At 43.4% G+C, this 17,138-nt stretch overlaps 1 protein-coding gene across 4 annotated transcripts in view; it reads left to right on the forward strand.

Annotated features, from left to right (window-relative positions):
• Positions 1-16,661, forward strand: part of LOC106585516 (E3 ubiquitin-protein ligase DTX1) — a 60,705-nt gene extending 44,044 nt beyond the window's left edge. Inside the window, exons 4-13 of one of the 4 annotated variants that reach the window (XM_045706600.1) lie at positions 4,642-4,703; positions 4,854-5,015; positions 8,987-9,048; positions 9,199-9,348; positions 9,668-9,829; positions 10,058-10,309; positions 10,670-10,759; positions 11,201-13,082; positions 13,135-13,368; positions 13,410-16,661. In XM_045706600.1, the coding sequence (XP_045562556.1) occupies positions 4,642-4,703; positions 4,854-5,015; positions 8,987-9,048; positions 9,199-9,348; positions 9,668-9,829; positions 10,058-10,309; positions 10,670-10,759; positions 11,201-11,425 (1,165 nt within the window). In that variant the 3' untranslated portion in view covers positions 11,426-13,082; positions 13,135-13,368; positions 13,410-16,661. Of the gene's footprint in view, positions 1-4,641; positions 4,704-4,853; positions 5,016-8,986; positions 9,049-9,198; positions 9,349-9,667; positions 9,830-10,057; positions 10,310-10,669; positions 10,760-11,200; positions 13,369-13,409 lie in introns of all 4 variants that reach the window. The other 3 variants (XM_045706599.1, XM_045706601.1, XM_045706602.1) reach the window with 3 other exon arrangements.
• Positions 16,662-17,138: the final 477 nt, after the last annotated feature.

The raw sequence follows: 17,138 nt of genomic DNA on the forward strand, positions 1-17,138 counted from the left end.
GGGGGAAGACTGTGAGAAAGACAGATAGAGAGACAGAGAGAGAAAGGGGTGAGGTGGAGAACAATGTTTCCCAGGCAAGTGGCTCTACACACAAAGGAAGAGTGTGGTTAACAACAACACACACAGACACATGAATACCCTTACACACAGACACGTGAATACCCTCATACACAGACACATGAATACCTTTACACACAGACACGTGAATACCCTTACACACAGACACGTGAATACCCTCATACACAGACACATGAATACCCTCACACACAGACACGTGAATACCCTCACACACAGACACTTGAATACCCTCACACACAGACACGTGAATACCCTCACACACAGACACTTGAATACCCTCACACACAGACACGTGAATACCCTCACACACAGACACTTGAATACTGTCACACACAGACATGTGAATACCCTCACAGACAGACACGTGAATACCCTCACACATTTCAGCGAGTGCATTTATGGACAGATAACAGTAAAACACACACCCACGCATATTGGACACAATACCTCTGTCGCCAATGACAAAGAATGCAGTTGAAATAGTAACCTTGTCATAACATGTAGATGATCATAAGGTAGTTTAATTAACTCGTTTACGACCGGATCCTTTCAGGCTTAGTTTCACTCTCCTCGAACATTGTGGTTGTTGTGACGTCATCGTGAATATCAGAGGGGAGTAAAGAGCACCCACTACTGGTCTGTCTTGACATTTCACATTTGCTTTTCATATTGGGTTTCCAATGGTTGCCACCTGCAATTCACTTTCCAATTGGCCTTTACACTTGATCTTCTGCACCTGTTTAAAAACAACATATAAAACAACCCTACAACTAGTAACTTATTCTTCCAAATAGGAAGAAACTAGAGTGGAATTTGACCTTGATTTAACTAGGCAAGTCAGTTAAGAATAAATTCTTATTTTCAATGACGGCCGAGGAACAGTGGGTTAACTGCCTTGTTCAGGGGCAGAACAACCTTTCGGTTGCTAGTCCAGCGCTCTAACCGCTAGGCTATCTGCCACCCCAGGTAGCCTAGTGGTTAGTATAATAAGGAGCATATCACCTTATTAAATGTTAGAGGGATAGTTCCTAATGAACAAGGCCTCTGGTTCTCTGTCTATCTGCAGTGTACAGAGCACAGAGTTGCAGAGACACTTGCAGAGTTTTCTCCAGTCCTCTGTGATGTGAATTTGACAAAGAGACAGTTAGCAGGTGATTTTTGTCATTTCAACATCAGCAAGCCACTTCCTCATCTCAACTTCCTCCATTCACTTCCCCATTTGAGAACACAGATAAACCCAGAGATTGTTTGTGCTGTCTAAAAGATAGAATTGTTTTTATTTCTTTGTGTGTTCTAAAGATGAAGACACCAAAGGAGGAGGTATGGTAAGAGAGATCCTTTATACTTGCACTTCAAGCTCATTTAATTATGAAGCAGTTAATGGTTCTATGCTGCCCAGCTCTCTGCCCTTGGCTGAGTCAGTAGGATTTGTTTTAGTGCTCATGTCTCCTTCTGTTAATTGATTAACGGTGTTGGACTGTTCAGACTGGAGAGCTAGCTATCTGATGAGAACAGGCCAGGGCACGCAGCAGGGATTACACAGCCCTACCACTGCACTGCTTTGCTCTCCACTGGAGCCCTCAGCCCTGTCTCCGTTAGATAGAATTAAAGGAGAAATAACTGAATTAATTATGAAGGCCCATCCAGACCAAACCGATGAATTTGTAGAGATGCTCTGTGTCATTATTGCTTATTTGTCTGTTTTGAGGTGCTTTGTGAAGTGCATGACTCCTGTTGTTCTCTTTCCCTGGACAGGGTCTGCCTGCCTCTCCCAGTCCTCCATCACATCAATATAAAATTAACTCCAAAAATGCTTTTCTCCTCTTCTCCTCCTCCTCCCTCTGTCTTCCTGGTGCATGATAAACAAATGAGGAGATATAAGGGCTCTGTCAGCATTTCTCTAACTGGGCCTAATTTGGTCTCTATCGGGAAGAAATCACATTGCTCTCAGTTTAATTAAGTCCTGCTCAAGTCAGGCTGGAAAGTCAGTCTGGGAGAGAGGTGAGGACAAGAGCGAGCAGAGAATGAAGAGAGTGCCAAGGGTTGACGGATCCAAAGCGATAAAAAGGTTAATGGGTCCTTACTAACTCATGGAATACGACAACACTCCTACAATACTGTAGCCAACACGCATATGTGTTCAGTGAACATGTGTACCTATACTGTACTTCCTCCTGATAAAATCTGGCCAGCAGCCTTAGTAATAGATGTAAATACAACTAAATGTTCAGTAGATCTTAGGAGCAAGTGTGAGGCCTTTAGGTTTGCAGCTGTGAACTCGTGACCATGGCCCTGGTGAAGGGCTGGAGGGAGGATGTAGGTCAGCAGTGGCCCAAACCCATGAGCCCCAGCTGCAGGAAGGACCAGGTCACTGGCCCCAGAAGAACTCAAGGGTCTTGTTAAAAGCTTAAAGTTGGAGTTACTAGCTTGCCATATTTTGAAGTAAAACGTAGCAAGGAATGCTGTTGTGTGTTTTTGCTCAGCAAGAGGTTATATGGTTGAATGATCTCATGATGTTAACATGTAATGTTTACAAATGCTGTAGCACTTCCACCTGTGTGTGAGAGCGCTAAGGGCTCTTGTTGGATGTTGCTCTCTCCTGGTGAGAATGAGTTGTTTAATCACAAACAACACCCTCCATGAAACGCCTGAATTATATATGTCTTTCAAGCATACATGGGCCACACATGCACACAGCTGTCTGACATACACTACCATTCAAAAGTTTGGGGTCACTTAGAAATGTCCTTGTTTTTGAAAGAGAAGCAAATTTTTTGTCCATTAAAATAACATCAAATTGATCAGAAATACAGTGTAAACATTGTTAATGTTTTAAATGACTCTTGTAGCGGAAACGGCAGATTTGTATTGGAATATCTACATAGGCGTACAGAGGCCCATCATCAGCAACCATCCCTCCTGTGTTCCAATGGCAATTTGTGTTAGCTAATCCAAGTTTATCATTTTAAAGGCTAATTGATCGTTAGAAAACCCTTTTGAAATTATGTTAGCACAGCTGAAAACTGTTGTTCTGATTAAATAAGCAATAAAACTGGCCTTCTTTAGACTAGTTGAGTATCTGGAGCATCAGCATTTGTGGGTTCGATTACAGGCTCAAAACGGCCAGAAGCAAAGCACTTTCTTCTGAAATTTGTCCGTCTATTCTTGTTCAGAGAAACAAAGGCTATTCCATGAGAGAAATTGCCAAGAAACTGAAGATCTTGTACGATGTCGTGTGCTACTCCCTTCACAGAACAGTGCAAACTGGCTCTAATCAGAATAGAAAGAGGAGTGGGAGCCCCCGGTGCACAACTGAGCAAGATAACAAGTACATTAGAGTGTCTAGTTTGAGAAACAGACAAAGATTAAGATGGGCAAAAGAACACAGACACTGGACAGAGGAACTCTGCCTAGAAGGCCAGCATTCCGGAGTGACCCCAAACTTTTGAACGGTAGTGTACATCAATGCTATAGTTTAGGTCACTACCCTGGCCTTAAAGCTTCAAATCTCTACTCTACTACTCTGTGCCTTGGCCCTGCGTAGCACTACAATAGTTCCCCTGAGAGTGAGTGGAGATAAGGCAGATCAGACCCAGAGTGTCCAGGTCACGTGGGCCTTTTATTTCTCCAGAGTTCATTGAAGGGATCCCCTGGCACAGGATCACAGGACTCTACTCATATCAAAGCAGCCTCTCGTTAGGGATTTGGTAAGGGAGGTGCTGGAGAGAGAAAGAGACAGAGAGAGATGGGGAAGGGATCTCCTAGATCAATGGTATTAATGTTACATAACACCGTTGGGAAACTGAGAAAATGTATATCATTCTACTGTAATTAAGTGACATGCTTCTTGCATGTATTGAAATACTATGTAAGTTAATACAGTGTAATAATTCAGTCATTCAAAGTTGCTCTCTTTTCTTTGCTACCGTTGTCTAAGCACTCAACTGTTTTGGCTGTGTTGACATCAAAATGGCTGCCTTTTCATCTATGTGGTCCTCTCCATCACTACAGATCAGTTGTTCTTTTTCTTCACATAGAGTAGCAGAAACAGCAGCAGCAACAGAAGCTCAGTCTGCGGTCTCTTACCCTATCTCCTCTGACAGGTGACCTTTCTCTGCAGCCTGGTCTGGCCTGTGTGGGAGTGCCCTCTATTACCAGACTGGAGCTGAGGCCATGTTTTCTCAAAAGGGACTTACCACCACACGCTCACACAGGCTCATCATGACCCACATGCTTTGTGCACAGCTTTCTATCGCTTCCTATTTTAGATGTCTCTGAGAGTAAACAACAGTCTTCGTCCTCTGTGTGGAGTGTGTGAACTGAGTCATGCCCTAGTTCAACAGTCTGTAGATTAGTCAAGCTGTCCTGACTGTGTTTGTGGTATAGCTAGTGTAGTACACGTGACCATGGACTATTCGCACAATTGCATCATATTCAACATCTGTGTAAGTGTGGCCGTTCTAATTGAGAATGTGCAGTTCTTAGTAAGAGTGAACTAACTGTAGTGTCATTATGTTTACTCTTTTGAAAACCTGATTTTATATTGGAAGTTTCTCTCTGTAGGGTCCCTCCCCTCCCTGTTAAGAACCCGACTGTCTCTGGACCAGTTCACCCAGCAATTGCAGGTAATTGTTCTTCTCTTTTGTAATTAGAAATAACTATTTTTTTTGGAGGCTGCATTTAATTGAGTGCTTTAGCTTTCTCGTCCATTCTCACACATAATAGTAAACCAACATGATTATTTTCTTTATTGTATACATGTGTGTCTATGCCAGGTATGACAGGTATCCTGATGTGTGCGGCTGGCCTGCCTGTGTGTCTGACCAGGGCCCCTAAACCCATTCTGCACCCGCCGCCCATAAACAAGAGTGACATGAAGCCTGTGCCTGGGGTCAACGGCATCCGCCGCAAGACCAAGAAGAAGCACCTCAGGAGAGGTATGTATGTATGACAGGGAGGACTCTTAGGACCACTGGAGGGAAGAAGAGTCTGTCATGGAGCGTGAGACAGATGCTATTGAGACATTGAGATGTAAAGTAAATATCTTCTCTGGATAAAAGGGAAAGGGTGGGCCTACTAGTCACACACGCCACATTGAAATGAACAGAGCTTTTTCCACAACTATAAGAGGAAGCTATTGTAGTGAGATGGGTTGATGATGATCTAGTGGTGAGATGTGTGGCTTTAGCTGATATGGCGCTGGGCCAAAATCTATTTGACGCTGTGGAAATTCCAGGCAACCCCGGACGAGTTTTTGTCCTAATTGGTCAGTGAGGCTGTGGGTTTTCCAGCCCTGCATCACTCTGTTTACCCAGACCCCACCTCTATTCCCTTCCCTCTATCCTTCCATCCCCGGCCACGGCATTGGGATGGGATGACAAGACAGATTGATAAATGGGTCGCAGGCAATTGTTCCTGCGGTGATGCAGCATAGCCCACATGGAGCAAGGCAGAAAAGGACAGATATTTGTGGTTATCCTGACCTTTGATCCAGCTAATGAAGCCATTAAAAAGGCAGTGTGTGAAAATGCATAGGAGAGTGTGGGGTAAGTTGAGCCAAATTGTTAGTTGAGTCATCCCTTCTTTCTAGGAAACCATACACAAAATGAATTGTGAACAAATGTTTAGGAAGAGGTCATCATTTCATGGAGTCTGTGAAGGGAGAAACCACATGGCAAAGTGGTAAGCAAGTTAGGTCCAAAAAATGGATTTTTACAAAGTCAAATGAAAAGATTGTTTTATACATCAGTTGGGGTCTCTATAATCTACAATATGAGGTCCTAAACCTAGGATGAAAGTGCATCCTTGTAGCTGTGGGGGCTAAAATAGTCAAAATGTTTACCTTGGGGCAGTGGTGTAAAGTAAAGTAGAAATACTTGAAAGTACTAAACTCTAAAAAGGAATAAAAAGGAAACATCCTCTCACTGTCAAATGCGTTTATTTTCAGCAAACGTAACGTGTAAATATTTGTATGAAAATAACAAGCTCCAACAACTGAGACAAAAACTGAACAAGTTCCACAGACATGTGACTAACAGAAATTGAATCATGTGTCCCTGAACAAAGGGGGTCAAAATCAAAAGTAACAGTCAATGCAGCTGGTGGCCACACCAGATACTAAGTACTGCAGTGCATCTCCTCCTCATGGACTGCACCAGATTTGCCAGTTCTTGCTGTGAGATGTTACCCCACTCTTCCACCAAGGCACCTGCAAGTTCCCGGACATTTCTGGGGGGAATGGCCCTAGCCCTCACCCACCGATCCAAGACATGCACAATGGGATTGAGATCCGGGCTCTTTGCTGGCCATGGCAGAACACTGACATTCCTGTCTTGCAGGAAATCACACACAGAACGAGCAGTATGGCTGGTGGCATTGTCATGCTGGTGGGTCATGTCAGGATAAGCCTGCAGGAAGGGTACCATATGAGGGAGGAGGATGTCTTCCCTGTAACGCACAGTGTTGAGATTGCCTGCAATGACAACAAGCTCAGTCCGATGATGCTGTGACACACCGCCCCAGACCATGACGGACCCTCCACCTCCAAATCATCTCGCTCCAGAGTACAGGCCTCGGTGTGATGCTCATTCCTTCGGCGATAACCGCAAATCTAACCATCACCCCTGGTGAGACAAAACCGCGACTCGTCAGTGAAGAGCACTTTTTGCCAGTCCTGTCTGGTCCAGCGACGTTGGGTTTGTGCCCATAGGCGACGTTGTTGCCGGTGATGTCTGGTGAGGACCTGCCTTACAACAGGCCTACAAGCCCTCAGTCCAGCCTCTCTCAGCCTATTTTGGACAGTCTGAGCACTGATGAAGGGATTGTACGTTCCTGGTGTAACTCGGGCAGTTGTTACCATCCTGTACCTGTCCCACAGGTGTGATGTTTGGATGTACCGATCCTGTGCAGGTGTTGTTACACATTTTCTGTCACTGCGAGGATGATCAGCTGTCCGTCCTGTCTCCCTGTAGCATTGTCTTACATACATTTACTTTTGATACTTAAGTATATTTTAGCAATTACATTTACTTTTGATACTTAGGTATATTTAAAACGATATACTTTTAGACTTTTACTCAAGTAGGATATTTCTGGGTGACTCACTTTTACTTGAGTCATTTTATATTAAGGCATCTTTACTTTTGCTCAAGTATGACAATTGGGTACCTTTTCCACCACTGCCTTGGTGTAAGTTGAGCCAATGGCTACGATACCCCATACAAATAATGATTACATTTAATCCATTTTATGCATAGTATTTTTGCAATGTGTCATGCATATTAACAAGATAGTGCATTTTTATTGTTACAAAGCAGACATCATCGTTCCCCGTATATACAAACATAAAGCAGGGGTCTAGCCCTCCTTGAGGTTCTTGAGAGAGCAGCCAAGGAAGTGAGAGAAGGGAAGAAGTCCAATTCGAGCTGCAGCAAGGGATGAAAAAAATAGACTGAATGACACTGAAGGAAACTGAAGGAAAAAGAAAACGAGAATGTACCTGTGAGAAATTGAGGCTATTGTAACGGTTGCCGTACGTAATGGACCAAGGCGTAGCGGGTTGAGTGCTCATCTTAACTTTATTAGAATACGTAACAAACAAGAAAACGATCAGTGTTGCATGCTAACACACAGCAGTACAACAACAACTTCCCACAAAGGGACAAGTGCAAACAGGGCTACTTAAGTATGACTCTCAATCAGCAACAACGATGTACAGCTGTTCCTGATTGAGAGCCATACCAGGCCAACAAAGAAATACACAACATAGAAAAACATAGAAATACAAAACAAGAACATTACCCAAAAACCCCGGAACACATAAATCAAACACCCCTCAAACACCCCTCTTACATAAATACATACCCCGAACCACTCTAAACAAATACCCTCTGCCACGTCCTGACCAAACTAATATAACAAATAACCCCTTTACTGGTCAGGACGTGACAGCTGTGATAGAGTAGCAGAGGAACACAAGGTCTTATCTGATCACATTGAGTCTGAGATGCTAAACACATCAAGAATTTCACAGACCGTTTCATGGGCTTAGTAGCCTCAAATGCAGAAAACTTGCCTACGGATGGTCACATTGAAACATCAACTGGTCAAGAAATGGAAGGGGAAGTGATATTGAACAGATAGATCTATATCTGAAAAGAATGTAGGTATACATTTAAGATATACAATATACCACACCCCCATTCCATGAGTTCAACTTTGACCTACCAGCACCATCACCCACTGTCACAGGACATCATCACTCACTTACCCAACCTATGCTCAACTTACTCCATACTTAGGGTAAATTGTGTCAAGCTATGTTTTCAAAACTGTTGTTTACATGAATTCTGATTACTTCTAGGGATGCACAACATCCTGAAAGAATACTATATTTCCCTTGACGTAGTGATACTGAATGTAAAAAATGGCTCAACTTACCCCACTCTCCCCTAACTCAAACCTTCTCCATCTCTCTCTGTCTCTCTCTCACCCTCTCCATCGATTTCTCCCGTTGTCGCTCTCGTTTTTCTGTCTCTTTCTCTCTCTTCCTGTCAGCTATGCTAGCTTGGTTTCACTCTGAGATTAGCCTAGTGTGTGGGTGATGGTTCATTGTTCTGTGTCACTTTGAAGGTGACCTCCTCTTCAACATCACACACTGTATTTATTCACATACACTCTTCTTGGACTGGTCTCATCACAATCAAGCAGGGCTATGGTACTTTAGACCCAGACCAGTCACTGGGTTTACCTATTGCTCAAATAGACGTCTCCTTATGCAGATCCATCTAGTCATCTTTGGGTCTTCAAAGGACAAAATGCATCTGTCTGCGAGTAATGATTGTGTGTGTGAGTAAGTGTTTTTTGTTCCTTTCAACCACATGCCTTCAATGTTGTGTTTGATTGCTAGGGAAAAACCCAGAGGATGTGGTGCGGAGATACACAGAGAAAGTAAAAGTAGCCCCTGATGAGGTAAGGAGAGTCCTGGATGACACACACTTACACAGTTTTAATACAGTTTGTAATCATTATACAGTGTATTATTTCTATGCATCCCAACCCTACAGTAACATGCAGTAGCTCTTATCGTCTAACTGGTGTCCACTCACCTTCCATTCCCAGGACTGCACCATCTGCAGGGAGAGGCTGGTGATGTCATCAGGCTACGAGGGTGTTAAGGGCATAAAGCCAGAGGTGGTGGGCAAACTTGGCAAGTGTGGGCACATGTACCATCTGCTGTGCCTGGTTGCCATGTACAACAATGGCAACAAGGTGAGAAGGAGCATACGTGCCAGCGCTTGTTATGGTATCATAATATTATATTGTATAGTAGTGGGTAAAATTGTAAAGTAGTGGGTGAAATTACACCCCCCATTTGATGTGATGGGGAATGCTATGATATCAATTAGATTAGATTGAGATCAAACTAATTGGAAGCAGGTCTTACTCTGCTAAACACAGTTCATGGTCATTTTAAAAGTCAATTAAGGACAGAAGAAGGATCGCTGTCATGTAACCAACTCTAGATTAGATTAAATTTGTTTGATTAGATTAGTTATGAATATTGAACATTGAATCTGTCCCTATCCAGGATGGCAGTCTGCAGTGCCCCACTTGTAAAGCTATCTATGGGGAGAAGACAGGCACACAGCCCCCTGGGAAGATGGAGTACCATGTCATCCCCCACTGCCTGCCAGGCTACCCAGAGGCCAAGACCATCCGCATCGTCTATGACATTCCTGCTGGCCTACAGGTCACCACCCTCATATCCTCCACACTCACACTCATCCACTGGCTCTCCTTCCTAAGTCTATTCTCTTCCATCTACGGTGCTATAACACTGCGGTGTCTGACATGAGGAGGCTTCAGAGGGTATTTGATAACGTGTTTTGTGTTGCTCAGGGGGTTGAAGTGTCCCAAAGCCGTGTGACTGCATCCTTGTAGAGAGAAAGAGAGAACAATTCAGCTCCTCTCTTTGCAGGGAGTGGAGAGGGCTGCATATTTCATCCTTTCTGCAGAGCTGAGCTTTAATAGAGTCAATAAAGTGACCTTTCTACCAGAAGACCAGGCTGAGCATCCCTGTGCAGGGGAGAGAGAGGCCGGGGCTGTCTGTCCCCTGTCATCCACACTGCAGCAGAACAACATGCCGCGGCCCACTCACAGTGCCCCTGCACACCACTCACACTCCTCACTCCACCCTTTTAACACATCTACACTGACAGCTGTACTCTGTGTAAGAAAGTCATTATATAGTAATGATACAGTACATTCTGAAGTAGAGTGGAGTACAATGAGTATGGTGTGGCATGTCAACACATAAGACCTGCATCACACAGCATGACAGTTAATTGGTTGTTTTACAGCTCGTATAAAGAACATGTTTCTTGATGAAAGGGTGAAAGGGTTAATATGGCAGGGGCATTCATTTCCCCCCAAATTAATGCTTTAAAAGAGTGCAAATAAAGCCACCAGAGTAGTCAGACTGCGAATATAGAAGCTTGTCCCGGGGGCACATTTGACATTTCCCTCTTGACTGAATGTTAATTGAAAGAGAAAGAGAGGGGTTGTGACTGTTTCTGTCCTTTTTCACCAGACCACAGAGCATCCCAACCCAGGGAGGAAGTTCAGCGCTAGGGGGTTCCCCCGGCACTGCTACCTCCCAGACAATAACAAAGGCAGGAGGGTAAGACTTACAGTATTATCTAACTGTATATGGGAAGAGCAGTTCTTCAAAATTCATGATGTAGTAGGCAGGTAGCCTAGCGGTTAAGAGCATTGGGCCAGTAACCGAAAGGTCGCTGGTTTGAATACCCGAGCCGACAAAGTGGAAGAATCTGCCGTTTGGCCTTTGAATAAGACAACAACAACTACTCCCCGGGTGCCGATGAGGTGGACGTCCATTAATGCAGCCCCCCGCACCTCTCTGATTCAGAGGGGTTGGGTTAAATGCAGAAGACACATTTCGGTTGAATGCATTTAGCATTTAGTTGTGGAACTGACTAGGTACTGTATCCCAATTCCCTTCCATACCCCCCTTGAATGAACTAGAAAGAGAGATGGTAATTACACTGCACTGTGAGCTGCTGTATCTCATCTACCTGGGCTCTCATCTGTCTGTCCCCAGGTCCTGAAGCTCCTGATCATGGCGTGGGACCGCCGCCTCATCTTCACCATCGGCACGTCCAGCACCACGGGAGAATCAGACACCGTGGTGTGGAATGAGATCCACCACAAGACAGAGTTTGGCTCCAACCTGACGGGACACGGCTACCCAGACCCCAACTACCTGGACAACGTTCTGACAGAGCTGTCAGCCCAAGGGGTGGGACAGGACAACCTGAAGGACTGAGAGGGGGGACAGAGAGGCCCCAGAGGACCACCTCCCATATCCATATCTGACAGGGCCTCTGAATGAGGAGGCAACATGCAGGCCAGATAACTGTCTTTTACTCCCCACACCCAAAACAGATCTACAGACCCTCATGTTCTGTATGTGGGCAAACTAATATATAGCAAATGACATAATAATGACATGATAACGTCATGATTGTGTTATACTGTTATTTGCATTTACCTAAACATAACTGTAAAACTTTTCCGACTTGCTGTCTCTTTGTCCATGCCTTGAGCATGTGTATTTTTGCCAACATTTCAACCTGATAGGTTAAAGGAATGTAAAGACAGGATTTAAAACAGATCTCAATGTGTACTGGCTATTGTGGGGTTTAAACATTGATGCACATCAACAGTCATTGATTCCTCTGAGACAGGATACTGAACCTCCTCTTCTGTACTGACATCATGGCATTGGAGGAGATGTCTGTTCACTTTTGTTGAACAGTTGGCTAGGGCTCTGAAGGCTCTACATGTCTGGCCCCATTTACTCAACTTTTTTCAGATGTGCATTTATGAAAGAATAGGGAAGTGATTTATCAAGTTGCAGTTGGAGTTTGTGTGGAAATCTTCAGGAGAATTTTAATATGCAGAATTTACTTATATAATTTCAAAAGCATGGTTGCAATTCCAGATCAGAATTGTATTTGTCTAATTCACACCAAATCTACACAGTTCAACTTATGACATGCTGATGTGGTTGCTAGTGAGAGTCTTTTCAAAGTGAGGCCTATTGCTTAGTTTTAGCTTGGTGGTTTTCCACACCAAAGCTGTCTGTAGATCTGAGTGGACGGTCACGGCTATGTGATTCTCAGAAAGGAGAGAGGGCATCTCTGATTGGCTACACAGGGCTGTTTTACAGTGCTTTGCACCATTGGCCAATGAGTCTGTTGAATGTTCAAATGCACCACCTGACAGAGAGCAAGTCAGAGGATCTGAGGACGCAGCCGTCTCACAGTAAACGTCTATTCTAATGGTTTGCCAACCAGAGAGGATGCCTTTGGAAGTAAAACCTGATATAGGTTCATACACAAGCATCTTACCGACCAGTTAGATGTTTGTTAAAAAGGTATGCTCCTGTAAGTTAAGAACTGAGGCAGTCGAGCACACCTTGCTCCACTCCAAGGTTAACCTCATTTGTTTTGTTGACACATTGATGATGCTGACCTCTGTGAATAAGCCTGCCTTATTATTCTCCCTGCGGAGGAGGTCCAGTTATTGGCATGATCTATCACACTCGCAGCACGTGTGTGTGCCTACTTGCGTGTGTGTTTGAGTGTGTGCTCTGGTGTTAATAAGTTCTCTGGCCCTCTAGACCTTGAACACAGGAGCAGAACATGCTTCTCAGGGAGCGATGTCCTCCTCAGAGAATGACTCTCCTCTTCCAGGAGATCCATCATACAGTAGAGTAGGCAGAGCAGCCCTCACACACGCACACGCACACGCACACACAACCTGTGATGTACAAGCCTGGTGTTCCTCTCTGCTCTGCGGTGCTGGTTTGGATGCATGATGAGCCTCTGCTGTTCCCTGGTGCTGCAGCCAACAGACCCCCACCCCACCACCACCACTACCCAATGCTGTTGGATCCCTCTGAAGGCTCTGATACTTAGGTCTGATACTGCTGGATGATACTTAGGTCTGATACTGCTGTATGATACTTAGGTCTGATACTGCTGGATGATACTTAGGTTTGATACTGCTGGATGATACTTAGGTCTGATACTGCTGGATGATACTTAGGTCTGATACCGCTGGATGATACTTAGGTTTGATACTGCTGGATGATACTTAGGTCTGATACCGCTGTATGATACTTAGGTCTGATACTGCTGGATGATACTTAGGTCTGATACCGCTGTATGATACTTAGGTCTGATACTGCTGGATGATACTTAGGTCTGATACCCTTCTGTCTGCTACCGCTGTATGATACTTAGGTTTGATACTGCTGGATGATACTTAGGTCTGATACCGCTGGATGATACTTAGGTTTGATACTGCTGGATGATACTTAGGTCTGATACCGCTGTATGATACTTAGGTTTGATACTGCTGGATGATACTTAGGTCTGATACCGCTGTATGATACTTAGGTTTGATACTGCTGGATGATACTTAGGTCTGATACCGCTGTATGATACTTAGGTTTGATACTGCTGGATGATACTTAGGTCTGATACCGCTGTATGATACTTAGGTTTGATACTGCTGGATGATACTTAGGTCTGATACCGCTGTATGATACTTAGGTCTGATACCGCTGTATGATACTTAGGTTTGATACTGCTGGATGATACTTAGGTCTGATACCGCTGTATGATACTTAGGTCTGATACAGCTGGATGATACTTAGGTCTGATACTGCTGTATGATACTTAGGTCTGATACTGCTGTATGATACTTAGGTCTGATACTGCTGTTTCCCCTTTCCTCAGCAGCTAGATGAGCTCATTCTACAGTAGGATCACTCAGAATGTTGTGCTATAAAGTACAGTATGTGAAGCTGATGTTGCACTGGGAATTTCAACTCCCTTTGCTCCCTCCTCCCTTCCATCCCCACAGATTCTATGCCCATAAGCTAAAGAGTTCTAAGGTTTTAGCGCTCGATTAAACCCATTGATATGTAAAAGCAATGTTCCCGTGTTTGTGGAGACTGCTTTCACTGTAAACGCTGCATTTGTCGACTCAATTGGGAATGACTTTTACATTTCAATCGTGCCATAGCACTGAGCTTCCACAATACAGATTGTATCGAGCCCTAAGTCTGATGATGACATTTTGTGATGTTTCTTTTACCTAAAACAACAGTTCTTCTTTAGGTTGCATAATTCTCTCCTCGAGTAGGATCTGATCTATTTTAATGAGTGGAGATGTTGGTGTAATCCAGAAGAGATTTGTGTTGAGGTTTTATGGTGTGCCACCCACTTCACAGGGTTTGATCCTTTAAATGCTTTTGAATATTTTGGACTGAATCATAGTCTTCCGTAGCACTTTGAGGCAGCAGTTTTCTTTAATTAATCCTTTCATTTTTGGAAGATGTCTTTAAATGTATTGGCTACTATAGCTGCTGTTTTTTATTTTCATGTTTATAAACTTGTCTTGTATTGCTTCAAATATATATACAGTATATATCTATACATTTGCAGATGTGATCTACCTTTAAATGTACATGTATGCTCAATTTGAGTCGTATGGTGTAAGTTTAATTTATTTTTATACTCTTCTATATAAGAAAATAAACATTCACATCTACCCGTCCACATATCTATACACACAGAAACATATAACATGAGTAGATCAAATCTGGCATATGTGATTTGCCAGTATGTCAGGGACTGTTGAAATGTGTATGCTAGGTTATGAGCGTCTTATACTGTATTAGCAGTAGTCTTAGCGTTTGCTGCTGTTGTTAATGTAGATTCTGTGAAGTGGAGCCCCTGAGGGATTCAGTAAGTACAGTAAGTCCCTCTTTATTATTTGTTGGGGGGAGTTTAGCAGCATGACGTCGACCCTATACCCCAGATGGGTCATTGACCATAGAATTCTAATTATAATTCTGTTATTTACCTTGTATAACCTAAGAGAACCAATAGGAGGATACTGTCAGTACCTCAAACTGGTGAGAATGAAAAACAAGAGCCATTTTGTCTTTTCATTTCTTCTTTATCCTTTTGCAAGTTGACACATTTTAAGCTTTTTGTCACCCTCGTAATGGGGAAAAACAGGAAAGAAATGATTTCAGTCTTATCAGGGAATTTTCCATTTTAAGTGAGACTCATTGAGTTGTACAGGGAAAATGTTTTCAGTTAATATTTCAAGACCAGATCATGCTCAGATTTCCAGTCTCCAAATGCTTACATACGTACCTGTAATATTAATCAAATATTTCATTGTCTAGGCCTCTTCAGCTTTACATACAGTCTGTATACTTTCAGTGGTCTGTACATGGGGAGCTTTATTGTGAGCATACATTTTATGGTCTAGTTTTGGACAAAGGAATAGAGTTTATGCAATTATATATGCGACCAATTTGTACCTTATGTGTAGCAGGAGGCATCAGGAGGTGTTGGGGACAGGAGAATGGATGTTCAACATTCTGTAAGGCGTGTCCATTTGTGACCAAAGGAGACAGTGATCCAAAGGTATAGCTCAAATGCTCCATATAGGAGAACACATATTTTTTATGTATTTTTTAAAAGATTGATTGTCTTCAATTGAGCATTCATAGTGTGCAACATTGTTATATTACAGTAATTAAAGAAACATTCCATACGATTCTCCATAGCATATATTGATTAGGTGTGGGATCCTTTCTCATGAGGAGTTCACCTCACAATCACATTGAAAACATCCAATAGCATATTGCACTTATCTGTGTACACAGATATGCCCGCAAAAAATGTGTGTGTATGTGTGTGTGTGTGTGTGTGTGTGTGTGTGTGTGTGTGTGTGTGTGTGTGTGTGTGTGTGTGTGTGTGTGTGTGTGTGTGTGTGTGTGTGTGTGTGTGTGTGTGTGTGTGTGTGTGTGTGTGTGTGAAAATGCTTGGTTTAAGCTTCTAAAATATCCAAGCAGTAGACATTTGGGGGCTGAAATAAAAAAAATCATAGATGTGCATGTTACTCAAGACGTCAACAAGTCTGCTGACAAGGCAAAAATGTTGTATGTGAAAAATGTTATGGAGTCATTAGAGATGTCATTGAGCTGTGTCCTGTGTGGACTGGCATGGTGGACTGCTCCATACTCCACTCTTTATCTGTGTGTTTTGACCTCTGAAGAGGGTTTGATGGAGAGAGATGAGCATGAAATAGCACTTTGCTGCTCCTCTCTCTGTTTCACATAAAAGGTAATCAATCGTATGTATCAAGTCATCATCTGCATTTTCAATGCCCATTTTTTACAGACAAAATTTCAGAGAGCCATGTGGCTATGGTTCAACATTCACATTTAATTTCTCATCAGAAGCAACATATTACATATAAAACATTCAATAAAACACACAAAGAGAAATGGTGATTTGAAGTGTAAAATAAAATGAATGACAAAAAATAAAGGCAAGATTAGAGACATTGACTAGACATTAAAGGGCTCTGAATCGGAACCAGTCTCTATTGGATTGGGATGATTTTGTTGCATGTTTGTTTGTTTCATGTGGAAAATAAATGTGCCCTCAACGGGGTAGTTTGTTTGACCTTTTCTCTCCTCTCGTTCTTTACTGTCTTTCGTTACCATCATGTCCTTGTCCTTTCGCTCTTCCGTTCCTCTCTTCTCCGGGCTGCCTGTGCTCTGAGCATTATTATGCAGTAAATTTTGCTTTATGGTCATTTTCTGTCACTGGCTGATGAATGTTGGTGATGTGTGAGAAAGATGGAGGCTGGGTATGCATGCAGGCACTGGGGTGAATACTAAAGCAGATACACCCCAGTCCTCCTGCTTCCCCGCCAGACCTGGAGGAACAGCTTGTGGGGCTGTCATGGGAGGTCTCCCTGGTAATCCCGAGGACAACCTGTCTGTCACGGGGCGCATCTCCCCTTTCCCAGTCCTAGCCGTGACACAGCAGCTCAGATGGTCTGACACCCCAGACCCCCTCCCTCGCAGCTGAGGCCCACTCCTCTCATCACTCACCTCCATCACCAAGGAGGGTGTTAACCATATCAGTCCTGAGACC

This window comes from Salmo salar, chromosome ssa24, assembly GCF_905237065.1.
Source record: "Salmo salar chromosome ssa24, Ssal_v3.1, whole genome shotgun sequence".
In the NCBI taxonomy this organism is placed as follows: Eukaryota; Metazoa; Chordata; class Actinopteri; order Salmoniformes; family Salmonidae; genus Salmo; species Salmo salar.